The following is a 26,684-nucleotide window of genomic DNA, read 5'->3' as shown; positions in this document are numbered from 1 at the left end:
GTAGGGAGTGATAAATAGGGGTGGGAGAAGTTTACCATCCCCTCCAACGATGTCTCATGGTCTCACCCTATGAAGCTATATCGTCCTTGAGTATGTAACAACAGTATCGCGCGGAACGTCGAGTTGTAATAACGTGTGGTTTACAAGGAAGGATATGTTTTTTATGTTTAAAACTTATTATCATATTTTATTAATAAATAAATTAAATAATAGTTGCTTATTTTAAAATAATCATAATATTACCATTATGGCGCCAATAATAGATCGGTTTTTCAGACGTGGTAGTTATAGTAATAATAATAATAAAAATAAATCTACACCGACACTTCAAGACGGTTTATTTCGAATAGGTTGTCAGGCTTATCATATTTTAGTTCATGATAACAACGACAATTCGATCGCATCATTTCGAACTTCTGAACCGGAACGATCTTCAAATAAACCTTTAGTTGTTATTATACCTACATCAAATACTTCACAAACTAGCAGTCAACGTAATAATAAAAACAGAAGTAGATTTTCGGTCAGTAATATGTATATATTTAATTTATTTTTTATAATTATTTTATACCTTTCATACATTTTTTTCTATCTTATGACGTAAATTACAATCCATTTTCTCTTCGATTTATTACGTTAGATCCAGTCGATTAGAAGGATAATTTTTTTGATAATAGATTGTTCGCTTTTCTGTTTTTTTTTTTTTTGTGAATCGACACCGGTCTTTGTAGAGGAACGATGAATACTTTTACTTAAAGATAACTCTTTTTTTTTGTTCTGAGTACTTTTGATTTGTGCCTGAATGTTCTTTCTTTTGCTGGGTCCATTCTGCTCTTATTTATTCTGGAATCCTTTGCATGTTTTGAGTCTTATCTATTATTTTGATGTGTTTCTATTTTTGCTTCTTTTAGATATTCTTTTATCTGTTGGAATATAAATTGTTGTTTCCTTGGTCAAAAATGTCCATGATTTATTTTCATCCATTCTCATCAAGTGTCCATAGAAGGTAAGTCTGCATGTTCTTAATCGCGTCTGATTGCTCGGTAAAGTTCATAATTTTTTCATAGTTTCTAACTTCTGCTTTTACGGGTCCTAGTAAATTCCTCAACTTTCGTCCCTGTTATTATGTTCTTTATGAGAATTACATTGTTTTCTATTTCAAATTCTGCATGGTTGTTGAAAAATTGTTTTTTTATTGTAACGTATGCTTTTTTTAAGTTTTATTACAGTATTATTATTTTTTTTTTGCATGTACAGCCTGAGAATTGTTTTTTGATTAAGAATCTGTTCTGCGAATGACCTGTCTTTTCTAAGGAGCCGTTTTGATATTCGTTTATTTGTGGGTCAGGTTGTTTCTCTAACCGGCTTAATATCAGTTTGAATAGAAATTCCAATATTAGATGTAAGATAGAAATAACCTAAATAACAAATAAAAAAATCAAAATAAAAGAAAATCCACAAAAATAAATTCTTTATTAAATCAACAAAAGTTAATGTGCTTATTGATATCCTTTTTGTCACCTTTTTTATGTAACAGGTGAATTAGATCGTATCTCCACTTGAGATTTGTGTTTGTTTAATGCTGTGAAAGAATTTTTTGACAGATTTTTATGAAAATTTAAAAAATACTGTATTTTTATAGATATTTTAAATATTTGTAGCTACACAAAAATCTCTACCATCCAGAATCATAAATAATATATTACTATAAAAATAAGAAAACTGTTTTCTTATTTATAAAATTATAAATTTATAAAATAACGGAAAAATTTGTTGAATTTTATAGTATACAAAGTGTCCCTCGAAGAAACTTTCAGGGTATATTCTACAGGTGAAAATAATGTTCACCTGTAATAAAATAATACAATAATAAAATAACATTCATATAGACATAGGTCTGGAAATGTAACGAATAGGGAAAGATTTCCCCCGGATTTCAACTTCTATAATAAAAAAAAAATCCTACAGTCATTTTTAGGACCCAAATTAAGGAGTAAAGTTGCTGGTTTCTTATATAATTTGAGCCTGGAAGTAAGATAAACAGATCCCAGAACTGTAACTCCAATATTTTTTAAGATATCGAAAAACATATTTTTTAATACAATAGACTTGTTAAATAACTAATAAATGCGGAAGATTTAGTAACAAAACTTGTAGAGAATTCAATTCTGAGAAAATTAATGTAAATACAGCCAATAAAAAGTAAATAAAAACTTTTAAAAATTGTTTTTTTATTGGAGCAAAACAGATAAATAGAACATGTCCAAAAATTTCTTCGTGGGACAGGTTTATATAGGGCATTACAGGACATTTACATTATACATATTATACAGGCCTTAATATTTCGTTGATTTGTATTAAATCGATTCGTCTATTTCTTATGATGTTTCTTCTGTACAAAACTCATGTATATTAGGTACGTCCATATGATACTTAGTCCATCGCTTGTTAGGGTAAAAATAATATACTTTAAAAACTAACGTAGTAACCGATTATATAAATTAAATACAGTGAGTTCTGTAGAATAAGATTTAATATATAATATTAAAGTAAAGATGCTGTTACATATTTATTTTATTTTTAATTAAGATGTACTCATATTATTTTAACATTACTTACTCATTATTTACTTTAACATATAAGATCAGTTATTTCACAGATTAACGTCCTTATTATACAGATTTATTTATTATAGGTTATATAACCCGGTTACTTATACGACGTAAATATAGTAAAGCACCAAACCAGTCAACAGAACTGCATTTGTATAACTTAACACAAATGTAAAATTCTTGACTTACATTACATCGCTCGGCTACTTCCTTGTGCTGTATATTGCCTTTACTTAAAAGTAAAGTTCACAATTGTTTTCAGGTTAAGTTGTAATTTTTTTTATATTTATATAATTTTATTTTTTAGTTATTCTAAAGATTACAGTTTAATATTACATTGTAATTATTTTACACAAACAAATTATAACAATTTATTAAAGTCCGTGTAAGTTTATGTAATTTAAGTTAAATGTTTACTGATGTGGACACCACATGACTTCCTTGTACGCCTATTAAATTACATAACACATTTTTTTAAATTAAAAGTATATAAAATTTTATTTCATTAATAACTTCTGATATTTTTTCACACACACACACACACATATATATATATATATATATATATATATATATATATATATATATATATATATTTTATTGTTATTACTGAATTATTATTTATCGTAAAAACGGTTTTATAATCAGACATTAATAATTATTAATAAATCAATATATTTAAATTTAAAAAAAAAAAATTAAAAAAAGGAAATGAAGTCTGATTCGAACCGATGTACATTCCCGTTGTAAAATCCAAATATTTCATTAATTAAAATTTCATTTGGCTATAACTCTGGAATCAATGAACGGAAGTACCACTTTTGTTATATCATTGAAAATCTCTCAATGAGGATTACTGCAGGTAAGAAAAAGTCAAAAAATTGAAATTGTTTGGGATTTAAGGCTTTTTTTGGATACTTTTGGTTCAATGGATTGCAATCAAAAAGGGAGGTGCACAATAGATGTTACAACAGGCCTAAATCCAAAATTTCAACATCCTACGACTAATCGTTTTTGAGTTATGCAAGAAACGTACAGACGTCACGCCGAAACTAAAATTTAGTCAATAATATTATTTATTTATAATTTTTAATTCATAATTTATTTTTAAAGTATAATTTTTTATTTTAGTGAAAATGGATATCTCCGTTGAAATTTGAAAATCGAAATTTTTCGCGATTACAATACTTCCTTTACTACGTACAAGGAAGTAAAGATGATATAAAACAGTATGTTCTTAAATAATTGGCTTTAAAAAGAATAAGAAATGATTATAAGAAAGAACACTGCATAATATCATGATTGAACAAAACACTTCAGGTTACTAGAAAGGACCTTAAAACATACTTTTCCATATTATGGTTCGGTAATTTTTAAGAAATTATTGAACAATCATCTAAAAGATTGTTTTACCGATTTACTTAATGTGCGATTAATATATTTTTTTTATATAAACAATATTATTTTGTCTTCCTTGTACGCCTATTAAATTACATATACACACTTTTTTGAAATGAAAAGTACATAAAATTTTATTTCATAAATAACTTCTGATGTTTTTTCATTTTTTTTTTTTTTTTTTTATTGTTATTAATGAATTATTATTCATCGTAAAAACGTTTTTATAATCAGAGGTTAATAATTATTAATAAATCAATATATTTAAATTTAAAAAAAAGAAAAAGTCGGATTCGAACCGATGTGCCTTTCCCTTGTAAGATCCAAATATTTCATTAATTAAAATTTCATTTGGCTATAACTCTGGAACCAGTGAAAATAATTACCACTTACGATACATCGTTGAAAAGCTCTCAATGAGGGCTTATTACTGCAGTTAACAAAATTCAAAAATCCATATTTGTTTGGATTTTGGGCTCTTTTGGGGTCCAGTCGATTGCAAAATCAAAAGGGGAGGTGCACAACTAGATGTTACAACAGTCCTAAATCCAAAATAACATCCTACGGTTAATCGTTTTTGAGTTATGAAGATATACGTACGTACAGACGTCACGCCGAAACTAATTAAAATGGATATTTCCGTTAGAACCTGAAAACCGAAATTTTTCGCGACCACAATACTTCCTTTACTTCGTACAAGGAAGTAGAAACATAAAATAAAAAATAAAAATTGACCTCGAATGGAAACACAAGTAACTATATAGAACGTGAAGCCTCGACGGGGATGCTAGTACACACACACACACACACACACACACACACACATATATATATATACATATATATATATATATATAGAAAACGTATAGTATATGGTTAGGTTAGAAAAAAAAACATTTCTTATTTTATATGTATATTTTTTTTAAATTTTAAATATCTTTTTTTCATATCAAGTTTATAAGTTTTATTTTTGAAGGAAGATATGCTATGTTAAATGTGGATTAAACAATCTTTTTTTTTGTATACCATCAGTTACCTTTATAAATAAATCAATATAAATACTAATATAGGGAAAACCGATGAATAAACTTGAATAGGAAACTTTTTTTAATAAAAATTGCAAATGATATTAATCTTTTAACAATTTATAACTACAAAAATGAACGAGTTATTTTATATTTTATGACAATTTAATATGATTGAATTAATCATATTTATTATATATATTTATTGTATTGATTATATTTATTAAAATAAAACCAGTTGTTACCAGATATAAAATAATATCATCTTTACATTCCGTAAGAAACTAACATTTAGATTTTTTCTGTTCATTTATTATTATTATTACAACCTCAAATATATTACGTATGTGTTTAACAAGATATATCAACTGGTGAAAAAAATCAATGATACTTTACCTGGAATCTAATCTGAAATCAGTTGATGTAGAATCCTGCACCTCCAAAGCTGAGTTCACTTGTCAATACTCATTTCATGTTCCAAATTCTCTTCAGAATCTGGTAACACATAAATTTATATATTTAAATATTTTTAATTACTTTTCGAAGAAAAGTAGTATTAGTTTCAGACGCATGGTGGGAGTGAGGGATGAAAACAAATTTTCATTACGTTTTGAGGTATGAGGAGTAAGAAAATACCATTCACTTAAATTGTGGTTTTATATATATATATGGTCTATGTATAAAATGCTGTGGCTAGAAAATATCCAAAACTGCTGAATCAATTTCATTGAAATTTAGATAAGCTGTAAGGGTGTATCTGAAGTTGTGCATGTAAAACTTTTACGAAGATTGGTTGAGTTATTGAGTCATGTAAGGTCGAAAAAAATACTGAAGTTATGATCGAAAAAATTACGGTATTACTTTCGGTCGCAAGGTTGATAGTTAGGGGAAATGAAATTTTTACGTTTTAAGATATGAGGAGTATGAAAATACCATTCTCTTAGAATCGGGTTTCCTTATGTATAAAACTTTGTGGTTCAAAAATCTCCAAAAATACTAGATCAATCTAATTGAAATTTATATATGCTGTAATAATGTATCTGAAGATGAGCATGTAACAATTTGATGAAGAATGGTTGAGTCATTCTTGAATTACGATTAATGTTTTATTTATTTACATGCATACATGTAAAATTTTGTGGTTCGAAAATCTTCAAAACTACTAAAACAATTTCTTTGAAATTTAGATATGCTATAGTAGTGTATCTGAAGTTGTGTATGATAAAATTATATGAAGATTAGTTGAGTCGTTCTTGAGTAGCGCTCAATTTAAGGTCGAAAAAATTTGAACGGGGTTAGTTAGAAGCGTGGTTCATTATGATAATTGAAGTTGGAATGTGGAAACAAAATTAAATAACGAAAAAGTCGGTCTTCTTGCGGAAAAATTCTCTTAATCTCTATAAATTTTCTTATTTCGATCTAAAATTTAAATTTAATTTATTTTAATTCCTTAACCCCTCACCACAATTAGTAATTAAAATTAAAATTACCTATTATTTATAAGCCAAAAGAGTACATTACAGCTTTATCCATGTCCATACAATAATAATTCTTATCGTATCTAATCTACTGGCCTTAACGCTATCTATCTTTTATTTTGGGTCATTTTTTTTCTTTCAAACAATATATTTTTTTTCTTTCCCTGTTTAGCCTCCGGTAACTACCGTTTAGATAATTCTTCAGAGGATGAATGAGGATGATATGTATGAGTGTAAATGAAGTGTAGTCTTGTACATTCTCAGTTCGGCCGTTCCTGAGATGTGTGGTTAATTGAAAAACCCAACCACCAAAGAACACCGGTATCCACAATCTAGTATTCAAATCCATGTAAAAATAACTGGCTTTACTAGGACTTGAACGCTGTAACTCTCGACTTCCAAATCAGCTGATTTGGGAAGACGCGTTAACCACTAGACCAACCCGGTGGGTCTTTCAAACAATATTATTTGGCTATAAATACACCCCTCAGCTTTTAACCGGATATACATACTGAAATTCATTGCTAAAATCAGAAAGAACAAGAATAGGATTTAATGATGGCATAAATGCGATTTACCATTGATTACAAAAGAATTAGAACAGATCAAAATTTTTCTGGCAGTATTATAATGTCCAGTTTCTTCTTAAGTAGATACTTCGCGTAATTATAGACCTGAAGAATTCCGCAAGAAATCAATAAATATGAGTTAAACTAGATAACGGACAGTTAATGCTCCGCTGCTTCAACACTATATAAGAAATCAAACCTGGCTTTTATTTATCTTTTTTTATTAAAATATTATAATTTAAATATCGTATTTATTCGCGGTAATTTATCCTTCCTAATTCTTTTCAGTGATTTTAAGGACTGGGTTTTTTCGACGAGTCGAAGGGAACCCCATTTACGGGCAGACTGTCGGCTCGCTAAAAGGTTCCGCAATATGTTGTTAAAGTGCATATGTATGCCTGTGCCCTACCGACTAAACCTCCTCTCTCACCGATCCTCCCCTCCTGGGGCCGGTTCCGCAGTTACGCATTACACAGTCCCAGGAGGTCCCTTCAAGCTCAGAGGATCCAGAGTTCCCGTACATCAACACCGCCGTCCATCCATGCAAGCACGGATGAACGACGAAGCGAGGAGGTGAAGGACAGCCCCCTGGACCTCTGATATGGACCTCTCCGGTCCATATCTTCACCTGAACACAGGTCTTAACTCATGCTTTCTAATCCTCCTGAGCAGTCAGTTTTCTATTCCAGTCTACTCTTCGCCACAGAGCCTGATGTCTGCCTCCTACGTTCTAATGACTTCAGACACAAAACTTGCTACAGCATCTTGTTCAGGTTTACCCATCAACATATGCTTCATGCAATTATGTAGAGTTAGTCCTTCAAGATTATCACACTTTCTGACCCGATCCCATCTATGACATACACAAATTCTTTGGTGGTTGGGTTTCAATTAAACACACGTCTCAGGAATGGTCCTGAGACTTACAAGGCTATACTTCATTTATACATATCATCCTCTGAATGGAACGGTGGTTCCGGAGGTTAAACAGAAAAAACTGATTTTAAGGAGAAAAAATCCAATTCATTAAAGACGATCGTTTTTGTAAAGTTATAAATAATTTAAACTGGAGATATTTTTTTGTAGAGTTAATGGTGACCGCGTTTTTTCCAATTTATTAATGTACGTCTTTGTTTAATACGCCTTATTACTACATATATATTTCACTGTAGAAGGAAATATTTGTTGTTTACTACAGTAAAAATATAGTAATTTGTTAATCAATGATAATGTAACTATTCATCGGAAGAATAAATTGTATTTAATAATTAATTAAATCAATTTAAGTTGGAGGCCGATTATTTTGAACCCACATTCTAATCTATCAAAGTTTTGGATCCTGTAATACCAAACAGTTGCTCTGAAAAAATTACACTAGCCTACACTGATAATTTTTATAAATTGAACAGGCTTTAATTTTTATTTATCATTATTATTCTCAAAAACCTGAGTTTAATGAGTGCAGGAAGGGTCAAGGAAGCAGAGCCTCCCGGATAAACATTGAAGTATTTCAGTGATTCCAGTTCAAAAACAATAAATGTTTTCGAAAACTCACCCCGGTACAAATAAAATTGTAATATAACATTCCCGCAGTTAAAAAGATTTTTTTTTTAAGTGCACATAATAAAAAAAAAACAATAAAACGATTTTATTTTAGCAATTTCTCAACCTAAACTCATTTATCTTTACGATCAAAATATTTATTTAATATCTTCGATTATTAATGGTATTTTAAACAACAAGAAAAAATAATTGGTACTATCTTTTACTTTTATTAATTAAAAAAATATGTACAAGTATATGTACATATACTAGCCAGTATACTAGTCAGGGCTTCCTTCGCTCGCTCAACCGTCTAGCCAGGAGCTCAGCCCCCTGGACCCTTTTCTTTCTTTTTCCTGTTTAGCCTCCGGTAATTACCTTTCAGATAATACTTCAGAGGATGAATGAGGATGATAGGTATGAGTGTAAATGAAGTGTAGTTTTGTACAGCCTCAGTTCGACCATTCCTGAGATGAGTTGTTAATTGAAACCCAACCGCAAAAAAAACACCGTTATCCACGATCTAGTATTCAAATCCGTGTAAAGGTAAGTGGCTTTACTAGGACTTGAACGCTGGAACTCTCGACTTTCAAATCAGCTGATTTGGAAACACGCGTTCACCACTAGTCCAACCCGGTGGGTTTAGGCCCCTGGACGCGTTCCTTACCCTTATAGTTGTGGAAGTATTAAATATTTTAGACATTCATTAAAGAAAAAAATATTAGTTATATTACTTCATATTTTTGTTGCTATGGTGACAGAAATATAATAATGAAGTAAAAGGATTAATCTTTCTTTTATTTTCTTTAACGAATATCATTATGTTAATTTCCAAGGGGCTAGGGCCTCGAACCGTGGCTTAAGACCCCTTAAATAACACCAATGTATCTTATCTCTCTCTTTATATTTATCTTCCAGAACCACCGTAAGTTATTACTTCAGAGGATGAATGATGATGATGATATAAATTTGAATGTAAATGAAGTGTAGTCTTGTTCAGTCTCAAATCGACCATTCCTGAGATGTGTGGTTAGTTAAAACCCAACCACCAAAGAACACCGGTATCCACGATCTAGTATTCAAATCAGTATAAAACATTCGCCTTTACGAATGTATCCTGGAAATTTGAAAGCCATCGATCGGTTGGTTCTAGTGTAATGTGAAAACAGACAAACTCTCGCATCTATTTATTAGATATGTATATGTATTGACCTGTAATGTTTGAAAATACGTTTATCTATCCTGACCATTAGTTACATCATGTATGCTAATAAATATTTAAAGGATTAAATTACTGAATAAATGTGAATTTAAGTAAATTTATATACAATAATTTCACTGTGGTATTTCTCGTAATACAGGTTACAGAAGAAAATGAATTGTGTTGCTGAAAGAGATGTTGTATAAGGGAAATTTTCATTTCTGGTGAAAACAAAAGGATTCTCTCCTTAACAAGTAGTCATTCCGTAAAACTAGAAGATAGAATTGTTCGTATAGTTTATACTTACTGGATTTTTTTGATTTAGTTAATAAAAAGAAAGTAAATTAAGCAAGTAGATAAATATTGTATTACAAAAATAAGTAAAGTAATCATTGGTGTAATATTAGTTATCCTCTCGTTCAAAGAAATAAATTTCGAAGATAATTTTTCCTGTATGCTAAGATTAATAATTTTTTTTTTTTTTTTTTGTCTTCAGTCATTTGACTGGTTTGATGCAGCTCTCCAAGATTCCCTATCTAGTGCTAGTCGTTTCATTTCAGTATACCCTCTACATCCTACATCCCTAACAATTTGTTTTACATATTCCAAACGTGGCCTGCCTACACAATTTTTCCCTTCTACCTGTCCTTCCAAAATTAAAGCGACTATTCCAGGATGCCTTAGTATGTGGCCTATAAGTCTGTCTCTTCTTTTAACTATATTTTTCCAAATGCTTCTTTCTTCATCTATTTGCCGCAATACCTCCTCATTTGTCACTTTATCCACCCATCTGATTTTTAACATTCTCCTATAGCACCACATTTCAAAAGCTTCTAACCTTTTCTTCTCAGATACTCCGATTGTCCAAGTTTCACTTCCATATAAAGCGACACTCCAAACATACACTTTCAAAAATCTTTTCCTGACATTTAAATTAATTTTTGATGTAAACAACTTATATTTCTTACTGAAGGCTCGTTTAGCTTGTGCTATTCGGCATTTTATATCGCTCCTGCTTCGTCCATCTTTAGTAATTCTACTTCCCAAATAACAAAATTCTTCTACCTCCATAATCGTTTCTCCTCCTATTTTCACATTCAGTGGTCCATCTTTGTTATTTCTACTACATTTCATTACTTTTGTTTTGTTCTTGTTTATTTTCATGCGATAGTTCTTGCGTAAGACTTCATCTATGCCGTTCATTGTTTCTTCTAAATCCTTTTTATTCTCGGCTAGAATTACTATATCATCAGCAAATCGTAGCATCTTTATCTTTTCACCTTGTACTGTTACTCCGAATCTAAATTGTTCTTTAACATCATTAACTGCTAGTTCCATGTAAAGATTAAAAAGTAACGGAGATAGAGAACATCCTTGTCGGACTCCCTTTCTTATTATGGCTTCTTTCTTATGTTCTTCAATTGCTACTGTTGCTGTTTGGTTCCTGTACATGTTAGCAATTGTTCTTCTATCTCTGTATTTGAACCCTAATTTTTTTAAAATGCTGAACATTTTATTCCAGTCTACGTTATCGAATGCCTTTTCTAGGTCTAAGATTAATAATAAACTAAACAATTTTAGGTTATTATTTTATGAGATAGCCAACAGTCCGCTCGACCTAGCGTGTGTAGTGTGTAAACCTAAGAAATTTATTCTGACATGTTACATATTTTCTAGTGATAAAAACTTTCTAAGTTTTTTTCTCTAAGTTCCTCTTTTAAGTTCGCGAGGTAATTCTTTTTTGTTTAAAAATATATACATAATATTTTTTTGAGAAGAATAACATTTTGATTTTAGTTCTAAAAATTTTTTATTTATTTATTTTTTTTTTTATAAATTGTACTAATAATCCTGACACGTGTGAATTTTCCAACTTATATTAAATGTTTTACTAGGTTACCGGGTCATAGATGTTTCAGTTATATATACGGGAAGATATGAAACATTTTATAGAGTTTAGTAAGTTTAATATTTTGACAGGAAGTAATATGACTGACATTCAAAATTAAATATAGTTATTAAAATAGTGTATTTTGTCAAAAAAAAATCTTTGCTGTCAAATTTTATAAATATTTTCATATAATATTTGGTTGAAGGTAGCACTGACCTACATAATAAATATATCGTATATTATTCCTTTGCCTTTAATGTGTTTCCTCCGTATACAAATACGCGTGTCCGCCCTCGCTCATTTATTCGCATACACTCGGTTGGCCATACTTATTTTTTAATGTTATTTATGGTGTTTTTTTTTTTTTTTTTAGTAACATAATTGCTGATTTTAATGATTTTTTCAATACTTTTGCCCTGAATTCGAATCCCATTCAGGTTTGACATTTTTACACACAGAATAATTTAATTTCCATTAACAGCTGTTATTTGGGGGTTAACCTATATTTACTATTAAAAAAAGAAGGAAATTGTCATAATAGCTGAATAAAAAAAAAAATCAAACTATTTATATTTACCCACGACGGAACGTAGCTGGTATATGCACTTGGGGTAAGAGGTTGTGTTTGTGTGCGTCTGTTACCATTTTCCTCCAAAACTACTCTCTTTTCTTTTTCCTGTTTAGCCTCCGGTAACTACCGTTTAGATAATACTTCAGAGGATGATATGTATGAGTGTAAATGAAGTGTAGTCTTGTACATTCTCAGTTCGACTATTCCTGAGATGTGTGGTTAATTGAAACCCAACCACCAAAGAACACCGGTATCCATGATCTAGTATTCAAATCCATATAAAAATAACTGGCTTTACTATCCTCCAAAACTACTAGACCGATTTCGATGCGAATTTTTCATTATATAGGTATCACTTCAAAGTAGCTTCTTAGACATGTTTTTTTGCGGTTTTAGGCCACCAGGGGACGCTGCAGTAGATATGTTTTTCAGGAAACGGTTGGGCCGATTTTGATGCGGTTTTTGCATTACATCTGTATCATCTCAGATTAGTTTTATGGTTATAAACATCCAGAGGGCGCTGCAATAGATATGTTTCTTCAAAATGGCTTCATGGGTTCTTTAAAATTTTAATCATCACTTGCTTTATAAATAACTATTGTTAATTATATTTTGTTCTTATGATTCTCATCTTTTTTTTTGGATGTTGGCAAATAGTCTCTATCGAAATAAATATCCTAGATAGTTTTTCGTATTTAACCCAATAATAATAGGTCGTTTAATCCATTATTTTGATTTTTAATCAAAATCAAATTCTAATTTCCTGATTTTAATTAATAATTGACTTTTTTTTTATCCCGTACAAACAAAAACTCTCTGCCTCTTTATATTATAGCACATAGATTTATCCAAATTTTTCTTATGGATGCTACGCATAAAAAGCGTTAAATACAATTTTGTCGCCAATCAAAGAGCAATAATGTATTGTAAACAGGCAATCCCTGAGATGAACAGAGTGCTTCAATTTTAGGACTACATTTAACCAATTGTTTTTTTTGCATTTGCCATGCTGATGTACAATAATATATTAGGACTAATATGAAAGACAACCGGAGACCAATTAATTGCTCACTTTAATCGATACGACAGTATATTTTTGATAAATGGTCATGAATATTTTTATATCATTTATAAACATTGCAGTTACATTGTTATGACTTCTCTAATGATGATTTTAACTAAATATTATTAATGTTTAACTTTCTTTGATACTTTTACACGCCGCACAATTCCGCGAGATATATTTTTATTAAGCATAAGCTAATACTCAAATGTCTGTAATTCCTAATGTAACGTAAGTATATTACGGTATATATTATTATTAGACAGCATTAGTGGTCGGCGCAAAACAAAAAAAAATTGAGATTTTGCTTCTATTATGAGTAAAAATACCATGATCTAAAGAGGAGCTGAAAGAAATACGGACCATCTCTATTTGGAAGTAGTCTTGAAGCTATTATGTCATTTGTACTTTCTCATCATCGAACATTTCAATATTTTTGATCTGTCACATTTTAATTTTGTGTTTATAGGTCAGACCCTAATAAATTTATGTCGAAGATAGTGCAGCGTTCTTTATAGTACCTTCTCCCCAAGGGGTTCTGAATAAAAGTACGGCAATTTTAACAGGATACAGACAAAATTTTGTTAAGTCCTGGATAAAATTATCTTAGTCTTCCCGCTGGATTGAACCCAATATAGTCTTCCATTTTCTGGAAGAAGCAGATAACTTATCTTTTGGTAAGATTTTTCACTTTTTGTTGCATTTCTTCCTTAAATAGGGTTTTCCTTTCTCAGAATCTTATCCCTTATTTTTCTTCACCAGTTTGTGTTTCTGGGAACTTTTTTATAATCTTAAGGCTTCTGTATTTACCGGATCAAAGAATCATTTTAGGTAAATTTCATAAGAAAGCTATCTATTATAATGGATACCATGATTCGAATTCCGGAAAATTTTGACCTATCTTCCAGATTCCCCAGACCCCAAAACCACCGTCAGTTAAAAAGTTCATATATATAATTCACACACGAGTATTTCACTTTCTTGTGAACACTATAACTGCCTTAATTTTGCGCCAATTACTTTCAAATTGATACGTAAAATATAACGACCCAAAATCTCGGTCGAGTTCGTTAATGGGCAAAATAAGTCCATGGGGAAGGGGGAAATCGGGGTGCTTTTTCGCAAAAACAAAATATCGCTATGACTTTCTTATTAAATAATATATCGAATTCGTTTACTTACTATTCTTTGGATAAGGGCCTGAAACTTATATAAGTAAAGTTTTTTTATATCACTAACCATTAGCCCAGGGGGTGGAAAAAACGGGGTTTTGAAGACAAAAAAAATCATACCTCCGTTAATAGCCACAGTATCGAATCGGTTTAAAGTGGTCTTAAGTCCTCTAAACATTACCTAAAACCTTTATCTGAAACAATTTTTTATTTGACCAAACCTTACGGCAAGGGATGACTTTTGCTGGAATTGGAAGAAGATGGGTGTTGTATGCTAAATATGTGAAACTTTTTTTCACATGCAACTATTATCGTATTGAATAAATTTGAAGTTTTTCTTAACTTTATGGCGGAAATCTTTTTTATCCCCTACTTAGCACCGGTGAACTCTACCTCCGCTTTCCGGCGTGCCGAAATCGATTTTTTAATTCCTTCTGAAATATATTTACAAATATTGTACTAAGAATTATGTTTCTCCATCCCTTATCAATATTATTATTATTATTTTTGGTGCAGAAGCGACTATTCTACATGTTGCGCTCGCGTATTTTTATTCATTATTTTAACGGAAATGAGGTTGAATGTAGATTTTTAAGATGCATCCTGTTAAGACCAGGAGTATTGCTTAAGAACTTGTTTTCGCTCATAAGATTGTTAATGGGGTTATTGAAAAATCTATACCCAACATAAGCCTACGTGCTCCTTTTGTTCGCTCTCATAAGCAAAATCTGTTTAATTGTTCTAATGACATCAGATTGACCCCTTTAGCTAGGTCTGTTGATAGACTCAATGAGTACGGTCAGTTAATTGACATATTTAGAATTAGATCGTGTAATATTGTAAATATGGTTTAGCAGGGGCTTTTCATCATGAGCTGTTTTCTACCTAGTATTACAAGTGTGTACAATGCTGAACTGTACGTCATCAATGTGGTGGCTCTGAGTATCATTAAGTCAAAACATCGACCGTCACATCGTGATTTGTAGCGACTCGTTTAGTTCACTCCAAGCTTTAGAAGATTTGTATTCTAGACATCCTATCTACATCGAAATTCATAATACAATCGCTGAGTTGAATCGTCACAACTCACAAGTGAGTTTCTGCTGGATCCCTAACCATGAGGAAATCCTGGGTAATAAACGTGCGGATTCTGCTGCTAAAATTGCATGTAGCCAACCGTCTTTCATGACTCGTGTTACTACTACTGATTTTTAAACATACACTTTAAAGAAGGTGGCAAGGTGATTGGATTACAAAGTGGATAATAACTCCGACACATCAAAGATACGGTGTTGCCACGGGACTTGCGGAGAGGAAGTAGTTCTCTGCCGATTGCGATTGGGACATACCAAAGCTACTCACGGGTACCCTGATGTCAGCAGAAAACGCACCAGTATGCGTACGATGTGACTGCCGCTTGACTGTGCGCCACATCCTTGTGGGCTGCATATGTTATGCAGCCTTACGTCGTAAACTTATTACCGAGGTACATTCGCCGCATTCTAGGCAATGATAAGAATGTATTAGACCGGCTATTTTTATTTCTAAAAAGTATCATATACTTTAAAAAATTTAATGTTAACCATCATTAAATTTTGATTTTATTTTGTTATTCATGTTGTATATTTTATCCTAATGGTTACGTTTCTTTTATCATTTTAGTTTTCATATTGGTTTTAATCTTACTTTATTAATATTTTTGATATCCGAAAAGGGATTTTTTGTTATAGTTTTGTCCCGGGCGATGATAACGCGAGAGAGTTTTTCACCCCAGAAAAAGTTGTTTTTATCTTTATACATTGTATATATTTTAAATATTTTTTTTTTTAATTTCTGGTTTTGCCGCACTACCATATTAGTTTAGTATTATTTTTTAAATTATCTAGGTAAATTATTTGATGTTCCTCTTTACTTGTTCCGTGATAGGACAAGTACATACACAAAGGTTTCTTATATTGATTTATGCACTTTGTTCACACTAGAGTAGGTCATCCCGCTTCCCTGAGAGATTGTCTTCATGGAGGTTGAGGTTGGCTAAAAGGCATAATGTGAAGGCTATCTAAAAAAAATTAAGAATTATTATTAAGTATTCTATTATCTTCTGCATGATATTTTTTTCTGTAGATTGTAAACACTAAATAGTTCTTATTTTTTTTGATCTATTATCTTGAATTTTAGCCAAGAGTGATGTCTACTTTCTGGAGTTTTTTCAGTAATGAATTTTCTTTGAAGTATTGATCACAAGACTTTGTTCTCTTTATATTCAAACATTTTTAAAAATTCGTATAAATTTATACGATTTACTTACAGTTTACTTTATTTGGGAAACTGATTGAAAATAAAATAGTATAACATTTAAAAAAAAATTTAACCACATTTTACTTGTATCCCATTTCATATTTATTTAATTGTATAATTCCTTATATATATATATATATATATATATATATATATTTTTTTTTATATACATATATATAAATTAAAATTTATAAATACGAACAATTTAAAATAAAGTGGTTCTGTTAATGTTTTTTTTTTTAAATTATTAACGTTTTATAATTTAAATGATTTAGTTATTCTTTTACAGAGAAAGTATATTTAATATTAAAAAAAAATACTACGAAATAAATAAACATTAAAAACATCTGACATTAGATTGATCAATAAAAATCAAATAACCATACAACTCTTTTGTATGAGTTCAGTTTAGCTAAATAAGTATGCGCTTGAAATTATACGTTTTAATGTTGTGGCCTACAACAGACAGAGCAATCATTCATCTTTAACGAGTGTTAATAGGTTAAATATGATATTATGTACACATTAATAGTTCAGCTATATATTGTGTATATACTAGTATATATTTATTATACCAATTTGCAGGCATTGATTTTGTAAGAAAAAGCTGGCAAAATATGACATGGACTTTCCCATCATGCTAAAAACAGTTTTAGAACAAAAAATAAATAAATAAAATATATATTTATATATACTTTTTAGAAGTACACAATAAATTTTAAGCAAAGGTTTTCTAAAAATGTTTATATATAAGTTATGCTTAAAAACTTTAAGTAAAATTTTCTCTAAATCTAACACCCCTTTCAGTAAAGATAAGAATATAAAAAATAAATTTATCAAGTTTCGTTTAAGCTTTCAAAAAAAATTTCTGAATTTTAGGTCCGGGATATATAATTTAAAAGAATTGTAGACATACCTTAATAGCTCTATATATGAAATGTACATTTTTAAAACCTTTTTGAAAAATATTTAAACTGAAGGGAGATAGAGAAAAAGAATAAACACCATATATTTAAATTTAAAAAAATGGTAGTTGATTTTTTTGGATATTGTGTTTTATTATTATTAATATATGCATTGTACGTAACAAATTTACTTTAATGATTTAGTTTTATCTAAAATGCCTCTGAAGAAATCGAAATTGGTTTTTCGTGATATTTCACCATTCTTTAACAAATTAAAAAAAAATTAATATGATTAATGCTCAATATATAAAAATATTTGAGCCAAATTTTAATAAAATCGGTCTGATCAATCCTGAGATACATGGTCAAAAAGAGTGCCACGTATATACTTAACACATTTATTCACATACCAACACAATATGTTTTTACTTCCTTGTACGAAGTAAAGGAAATATATGACCGTGAAAAATTTCGGTTTTCAGATGTCAATGAGAATATCCATTTTGACCATCCCTGAATCCATTTTGGCTAGTTTCGGCCCGACGTCTGTACGGACGTACGTACATAACTCAAAAACAATTATCCGTAGAATGTTGAAATTTTGGATTTAGGACTGTTGTAATATCTACTTGTGCACCTCTCCTTTTGATTGTAATGAGACTGGCCAAAAGCATCCAAAAAAGCCCAAAATCCAATTTTTTTTTGGGTTTTGGACTTTTTCTTAACTGCAGTAATCAGCCCTCCTTGAGAGCTTTTAAGGATATACCATAAATGGTACTTATGATATTGGTTCCAGAATTATGGCCAAATAAAATTTTAATTAATGAAGGCACATTGCTTAGAATTCGACTTCATTTCCTTTTAATTTTAATTATTAACCTCTGCTTGTAAAAATGTTTTTACAGTAAATAATAATTCAATAATAACAATAAAAAAAAAGTGAAAAAATATCAGAAGTTATTAATAAAATAAAAAATTTTATGTACTTTTCATTAAAAAAAAAGTGTAAAAGTAATTTAATAGGCGTACCAAGGAAGTCATGTGGTGTCCACAACAAATTTTTTATCTAGATGAATTAGTTGGACTCTATAACGTATGATTTGCAAAAAAGCCCGATACTCCATTTTTCATATGATTATCGTAGTTTTCGCTTTAATATAGCTATTCTATCTATATTCGCTGGAAAATAAAAATTATATTGCGTACTTCAAAAGCAAACAGTTATTCTGGGGGTTATATTTTAAATCGTTATTTGTAATAATAAAATAATTTTAACATTAATAGTTAATTTTTTTTTTACTAGTAATTGGAACTTTTTTAAAACGTGGAAAGTAATTAAAACTCCATATTTAGTTGACCCTTACATGTTCAAAGCTAATTAGAATACGTTGTTCGTGTGCTGTCACTACATAAATTTAAATAATAAATTAAAGTACAAAGGATACAAATAATGTATTAATATGTTAATAAAAAAAATGAAATATATTTAAAAATAGTACGCGATCACAGTACGAGTCGACATTCGTTTGAATTGTCTTTATTCAGTCTTTTTTAGAATTGTATTAATAATAATAATTATTATTAATATCATCGTTGACTTCGAACAGTCATATCACTCTATTGTTTTATTACGTTGCAGATGAGATATCATTGAATGAGAGACGCTTAATATTATGACAAATTAAAAAAAATATTGATTGAATTACATCGGTTTTTAGATTTTTCATCGTGGTTTCGCTTGCGAAATACATAATAATCAAAATTACAAACATAATATACCATCATAATGTTACAAAATCTCATAAAGATTGATTCAATAATGGTAGTATAAAACGGCAAAAATGAAAAAAAAATTATCTTTTTTTACTAATTACAATGTTTATAATCTGATGTGGACACCACCTGACTTCCTTGTTTGTAAGCCTATTAAATTACATATACATATTTTTTGCTGCGCTTCATTTAAACTTGTTTTATTTGAAAGTGATCCTCCAATTCCTTAATAAAATAGAAAGTTACACAATTGTGTATTATTAGTGGACACCACATTGCATCACATTTTTTTGTCATGTCCGTATCAACTTTTTATATTAGTTTATATATTAATTTCGTTTCCCGACACGCAAGTAGTTATGTGGTGTAAGTGTGAACGTATCGGATCCACATCGGATGCACACACATCGGTTCGAATCCGACTTCATATACAAATATTTTTTTTACTTTTTTTTTTTAATTTAATATATTGATTTATTAATAATTATTAATCTCTGTAAAAAATCTGTTGAACTGAAGTGAGAAGTACATAACATTTTTTTTTTTACTAATAACTTTTGATTTTTTTCATTTTGTTATTATTACTGAATTATTCATGGTAATTTTTTTTATCATCAGAAGTTAATAAATGTTAATAAATCAATATATTTAAATTACAAAAAAATATACGTATATGAAGTCGGATTCAAATCGATATGCCTTCCCCTTGTAAAATCAAAATATTTTATTAAATAAATTTTCATTTGGCTATAACACAGGAACCAGTGAAAATAAGAACCACTTATGGTATGTCATTGAAAAGCTCTCAATGAGGGCTTATTACTGCAGTTAAGAAAAATTACAAAATCCAGATGTTTTGGATTTTGGGCTTTTTTTGGATACTTTTGATCCAGTCGATTGCAATCAAAAAGAGAGATGCACAAGTAGATATTACAAAAGTACAAAATTTCAACATCCTACAGCTAATCATTTTTGAGTTAATGCGATGTACATACGTACGAATGTACGTACAGACGTCACGACGAAACTTAAAAATAGATTCAGGGATTGTCAAAATGGATATATCCATTGAAATTTGAAAACCGAAATTTTTCGCGATCACAATACTTCCTTTACTTCAAACAAGGAAGTAAAAAAAAACCGAAAATGGTTTTTAGATATTTATCTCAAGAATACTGTTATATCCAAAATCCAGTGAACATCTCGTTTAATGGAGTCTGAGATGGGGAAAATTTGCAATTTTGTTCGAAATTTTTTTTCGTTACTTCAACCATTTCATGGCCGAATTTCGAAAAAAAATAGAAATTGTTTTTTTAGACATTTTCCCATCGGTTCGAATTTCATTTCCTTTTCTTTTTTTTACCTTTTTTTTACCATCCTTTTTCTTTTTTGTAACAGTGGCAGTAGCCTTTTTCTTTCTTTTTCCTGTTTAGCCTCCGGTAATTACCTTACAGATAATACTTCAGAGGATGAATGAAGATGATGTAGTCTTGTACAGTCTCAGTTCGACCATTCCTGAGATATTTGGTTGATTTCAACCCAACTACCAAAGAACACCGATATCCACGATCTAGTATTCAAATCCGTGTAAAAATAGTTTTATGGCTAATAGTTTTCCGGCTAATAGGTTTTGAGTAATGCGAGATAGAGACGTCACGCCGAAACTAAAAATGGATTCAGGGATGGTCAAAACCACATGACTTCCTTGTACGCCTATTAAATTACATTTACACTTTTTTTTTTTTTTAATGAAAAGTACATAAATTTTTTTATTTTATTAATAACTTCTGATATTTTTTTCACTTTTTTTTATTGTTATTATTGAATTATTATTTATTGTAAAAACATTTTTACAAGCAGAGGTTAATAATTAAAATTAAAAATAAAAGGAAATGAAGTCGAATTCTAACCAATGTGCCTTCATTAATTAAAATTTTATTTGGCCATAATTCTGGAACCAATATCATAAGTACCATTTATGGTATATCCTTAAAAGTTCTCAAGAAGGGCTGATTACAGTAGTTAAGAAAAAGTCCAAAATCCAAAAAAAATTGGGTTTTGGGCTTTTTTGGATGCTTTTGGCCAGTCTCATTACAATCAAAAGGAGAGGTGCACAAGTAGATATTACAACAGTCCTAAATCCAAAATTTCAACATTCTACGGATAATTGTTTTTGAGTTATGTACGTACGTCCGTACAGACTGTTTGATATGCCGCCTGTCAGGGTTAAGCTCATATGTTAATTAATAATATTTAGTACAGTCTTATCTTCTTCTTTTTCAAGTACATATGGTGTTAACATATGTATTATTATTATTGTATTGTTCACACACACTTTATAACACAAAGATATTTCTTCATATCATTTTATAAAGATACGACACAACAATGTGAAACATTAAAACTATATTTCAATAAAAGATTTGTTGATTCACGCATCCAGTGATATTTATTCAGGCACCTAATACAGTCCACTTAAACATGTATGTTATGATCGTCCACAGACGTTGGGCCGAAACTAGCCAAAATGGATATTTCCATTGAAATCTGAAAACCAAATTTTTTCGCGGTCATATTCCTTTAGTTTGTACAAGGAAGTAAAAACATATTGTGTTGGTATGTGAATAAATACGTAAGTACATGTGTGGCACTATTTTAGACTATGCATCTCAGGATTGATCAAACAGATTTTATTAAATTTTGGCTAAAATATTTATATATATATAGCATTAATCATTGCGGGCAAAGCCGTAACGGTGACGCTAACATATATATATATATATATATATATATATAAATCATGCAAAGAAGAAAACCACGAAAAAGATAGGTGGATAAGGTGAAGGAAAGGTTTAGGGAAGAGAATAGTAAATGTGCCGTTGGTGTTGGGAGAGGAAGTATGGAAGGAGAGAGAAAGAAAAAGGGATGGAGGTTGATCCTGAGAAGTCCTACCCAACTTGGAGTCGAATAAAGAGAAGAAAAATAAGAAGGTATATAACCATAAAACAGTGAAAAACTAATTTTTAAAAATTGTTATATATATTTAGGTTATAAATTTTTGCATGTTATTAGTTAATGCAGTCATGTATACAGAGAAAATAGCAAAGAAGAATAAAAAGGAAGTGAACAAAAGGACATCCTTTCAATGACAAGTTTATAATAGGTTGTCTGCACTGAAATAGCCGTTAAGTGAGAGACTGAATTAGTTGTTTAACTGAAACGTTAACTTCACTGAAGAAGTGTTAATGAATGACGTCACGTATAGATAGATATTAAAATAATATTATTACTGGTAGTTCACTATATTTTTCTCAAACGAAAAAAAATTCTGCATTTCGTACTAAAAATTCTGATGTGAATACCACATGACTTCCTTGTACGCCTATTAAATTACATATACACATTTTTTTTTTTAAATGAAAAGTACATAAAACTTTGTTTCATTAATAACTTCTGATATTTTTTTTTTTTTTGTTAATTGTTAATAAATCAATACGAGTATATTTAAATTAAAAACAAGTTAAAAAAAAGAGATGTCTGATTCGAACCGATGTGTCTTTCCCTTATAAGATCCAAATATTTCATCAGTTTAAATTTCATTTGGCTATAATAATAGAACCGATGAAAATAAGAACCACTTATCGTTGAAAAACTCTCAATGGAGACTTACTATTGCAGTTAAGAAAAAGTCCAAAATTCAAATTTTTTTGATTTTGGGGTTTTTTGGACACTTTTGTTTAGTCAATAGCAATCAAAAGGGGAGGTGCACAGCTAGATGTTACAAGAGTCCTAAATCCATAATTTCAAGATCCAACGGCTAATATTTTTTGAATTAATTATCCGAAATACATACGTACGTACGGATATCATGCCGAAACTAGTCAAAATGGATTCTTAATAAGAGTCGATATATTAAAAATTTTATTTTTTTTCTGTTGACATTATTTACATCAATCTTCTTATAATTAAATTATCTACTATTTATTTTTAAAAAATGTATGATTTATCGCCAATTTAACAACGTTATTGTACGTCAAACGTAAAAAAAAAGTGTTTTGACCGTATTTTTGGCGTTTTACATGGGATATCTTAGAAAGTAAGAGAGATATAGTTCTGGGACCTATTCTTTTCGATTTCCCAGCTCAAAAACCATAAGAAACAATTGAATTTGCCCCTTAATTGACCTTCCCAGAATTTCAGAAAGCCTTAATTTACCCGGTGGAGCCGAAACTCGGGCGAAATCTTTCACTCTGTATAACTCGCTAACGAAGCGTTTTCGGACCTATATTTATATGAACTTTTTTCTTATTTTTAGCCTCTAGAATGAGTTGTCAAATCACACTGTATATCGTCCTCATTCATCCTGAAGTATTATCTGAAAGGTGATTACCGGAAATAAAAATAGGAAAAACAAACAGTTGTAGTAAACAGGAAAAAATACATAAGGGTACGCACATAGTGTAAGCCGGTAGTCAGATTCAGACATCCGGCGCCGATCGGCTTCGGAATGACCAACATATTTATGTGAGAGCACTCACAGTGGCGATATATGCCGGCGCCCGACTAACTGCTCGTCTGAGCCTGACTAGTAATCAGAATGAAATGTTCTTTTGGGTTTCAGATACCGGCGTAATAAGTTTTCCATTTGTGTAGTAGTAGGCTAGTTACAGTAGTAAAAAATTGTGAAAAACACAAAATGCGATTAACCCTTTTTTACTGCGATTAATTATTGGTATTAGTTTTTGGATAATAAAAGAATACCAAAACAATTTATTCAGTGAAAACCATAACTAATAATAGCCATTTCATTGTTTTGAATCCATTATTCTGGTAATAAATAATTTATCACAATTGGAAAAAATAACATATTCAATCAAAATAAAAGTTCAGTTTTGTACGCTTTAATAAAATATTATAATAGAGTATATAAAAATAAGAAAATTTTGAACTTACCTTGAGGTAACCAACCAAAAGTCGTTTTTCTGTAAGTATTTTTTGTTTATGAAAGTTACACCAGTCTTTTAATAATCCCTTTCAATTTTCATTGAAATACAGCTGAATGTTTCAATTTCCATTCTTAAGTAATCAAAAACCTGTCGCGGTGAATTTTTAGTTGAGGAAAAAGATGATGATATTTTCCGTAACCTTATTAATAGCATTAACACTATTTTTTCTATTTTTTAGTTTCAAAGATATACATTCTGTTGTACAAAGTAAAATGATAGCATCTTCGTCACTTTACTCCAAGACTGGAAATGAACAATTTGTGATGAAATGAAGCAGATTTTAAGCGCTAAATCTGCTTCTACTATGCGAATTCATCAGAGCCGATTATCTTCTTACCGGCCCTTATTGTCAGCGCCGGCTTTAGGAATCTGAATCCAGCTTGCACTGTGCGCTATACCCTAAGGTAGTGTTACAGGCCAAAGCCATTGCACGTGTTGTCCAGTGTCCGGTGCGGGTTAGGTGGTCGTGACCACACTGTAACATCTGTGGCGACTTACCGGGCGTTCCTGGATACTTTGTTTCCAGATGCTCCGGAGGGTGAAGCGGAAATCGGCGTTAGGGCGGGTGAAACACCATTCCCTGACGTTCGGACCGTGTAACCTGAAGATATAGACCGAGTGGTTTCTCGAATGGCATTGAAGAAGGTACCGGGGATTGACCAACTTGACCCGGATATTTTTCACCATCTATTGCCTGTCATAAGGGAGCCACTTGGCAGACTGTTCACGGGATGCCTAAGCTGGGGCTGCCTTCCGGTTTGCTGGAAGATGTCCTTGGTGAGGGTACTCCTGAAACCTGAAAGGATCCTCGTGAGGTCAACAGTTATCGACCCATCAGCCTCTTGCCGGTTCTCGGCAAGTTGCTTGAAAGGCTGGTTGTGGAACGGCTCGAGGAAAGCATCGATATGAGCTGTTTTCTAAATCGAGGTCAATATTTTCATTAAAGGGGTTGGCACCGAGGATTGCATCTTAAATGCTCTTGCCGAGGTGGAAAGCGCCGACTGCAAATATTTTTTGGCTATTTTTATTGATATAGAGGCAGCATTTCCTTCCTTGTGTTGGAGTTCTGTCCTCTATGCTTTGGAACGCCGCAATGTTCCCGAAGCCCTGCAGGCCGTGGTAAGAGACTATTTGTCTAACCGTACGGCTCTGTTTAAAGATGCGCACCTAGTTGTGGAAAAGTCCGTCACCAGGGGAAGCCCGCAGGGTTCCGTTCTCGGCCCCCTGCTGTGGAACCTTGTGTTTGACGGATTTCTGGGGTTGACATTCCCAGAAGGGGTCATGGCCAAGGCTTTCGCCGATGACTGTCTCCTTTTAGTTCTCGGCAATTCACGACCGCAGCTAGAAAGTAGAGCGCAGGCTGCTTTGTCAACCGCCGAGGGCTGGATGGACATTCAAAATTTAAAGATTTCTGTGCCCAAGACGAAGTTTATGCTTCTGAAAGGTGCAGACAAATTATATCATGCAGTCTGAACCCCCATATTAAATATAAAGGCGGTTTAATCAGCCGAGTGAGGGTTCATAAGTACCTACGTGGTTTGTTTGATGATAAGTTGCTTTTTAGTAACCATATTAAGCAAGTTGTGGCGGACGCTTTCTCTGTGATGCACAAGCTTAGGAGGATTGCTCGGAAGGATTACGGGCTGTCGGGCCGCCAAATGTACTTGGTGTACCGAGGCGTTTTCGAAAGTATGATCGCATACGCAGCGCCAGTTTGGGCGCATAGGTTGGAAAGAAATAGAGCACTGCTTCAAAATTTAAGGAGTGCCCAGCGCAGAGCCATGATAGTATGCACTGGTGTATTTAAAACAACCTCCTACGAGGCTACTACTGTATTGGGAGAGGCTCTCCCAATCGATTTAGTGGTGAAAGTTCGAGCAGTCATGTGGAAGTTGCGAAGAGGTCGGGAGGCCGAGGCATTTGGGATGCGGTTTCGAGCCGGGCCAGAACCGGAGCGGAACGGTGATCATAATGTACCGGAACAAAATTTCGTACAGTTGCCCATCTCCCGTCTGCGGAAGAGGCTGTGGAGCCTCGCGATGGAGACATGGCAGCTTGAATGGCACACCACGACTAAGGGAAGATCCTTGTATAGTTTTATACAGGATCTGGGGGGATGGTATGCCTCGAGTTCGTTTTTAAGGGCGTCGGGTGCCCGGGTGCTCACCAACCATGTAAAC

At 31.4% G+C, this 26,684-nt stretch overlaps 1 protein-coding gene across 1 annotated transcript in view; it reads left to right on the top strand.

Annotated features, from left to right (window-relative positions):
- The first annotated feature begins 212 nt into the window (after positions 1 to 212).
- Positions 213 to 26,684, top strand: part of LOC142329912 (5'-3' exonuclease PLD3-like) — a 122,899-nt gene continuing 96,427 nt past the window's right edge. Inside the window, exon 1 of the mRNA XM_075374846.1 lies at positions 213 to 523. Within this exon, the coding sequence (XP_075230961.1) occupies positions 248 to 523 (276 nt within the window). The 5' untranslated portion in view covers positions 213 to 247. The remainder of the gene's footprint in view (positions 524 to 26,684) is intronic.

The sequence above is a fragment of the Lycorma delicatula genome, chromosome 9 (assembly GCF_047948215.1).
Source record: "Lycorma delicatula isolate Av1 chromosome 9, ASM4794821v1, whole genome shotgun sequence".
Classification (NCBI taxonomy): Eukaryota; Metazoa; Arthropoda; class Insecta; order Hemiptera; family Fulgoridae; genus Lycorma; species Lycorma delicatula.
Note: the sequence above shows the minus strand (reverse complement) of the source record. Positions and strands in the feature narration are given on the sequence as shown.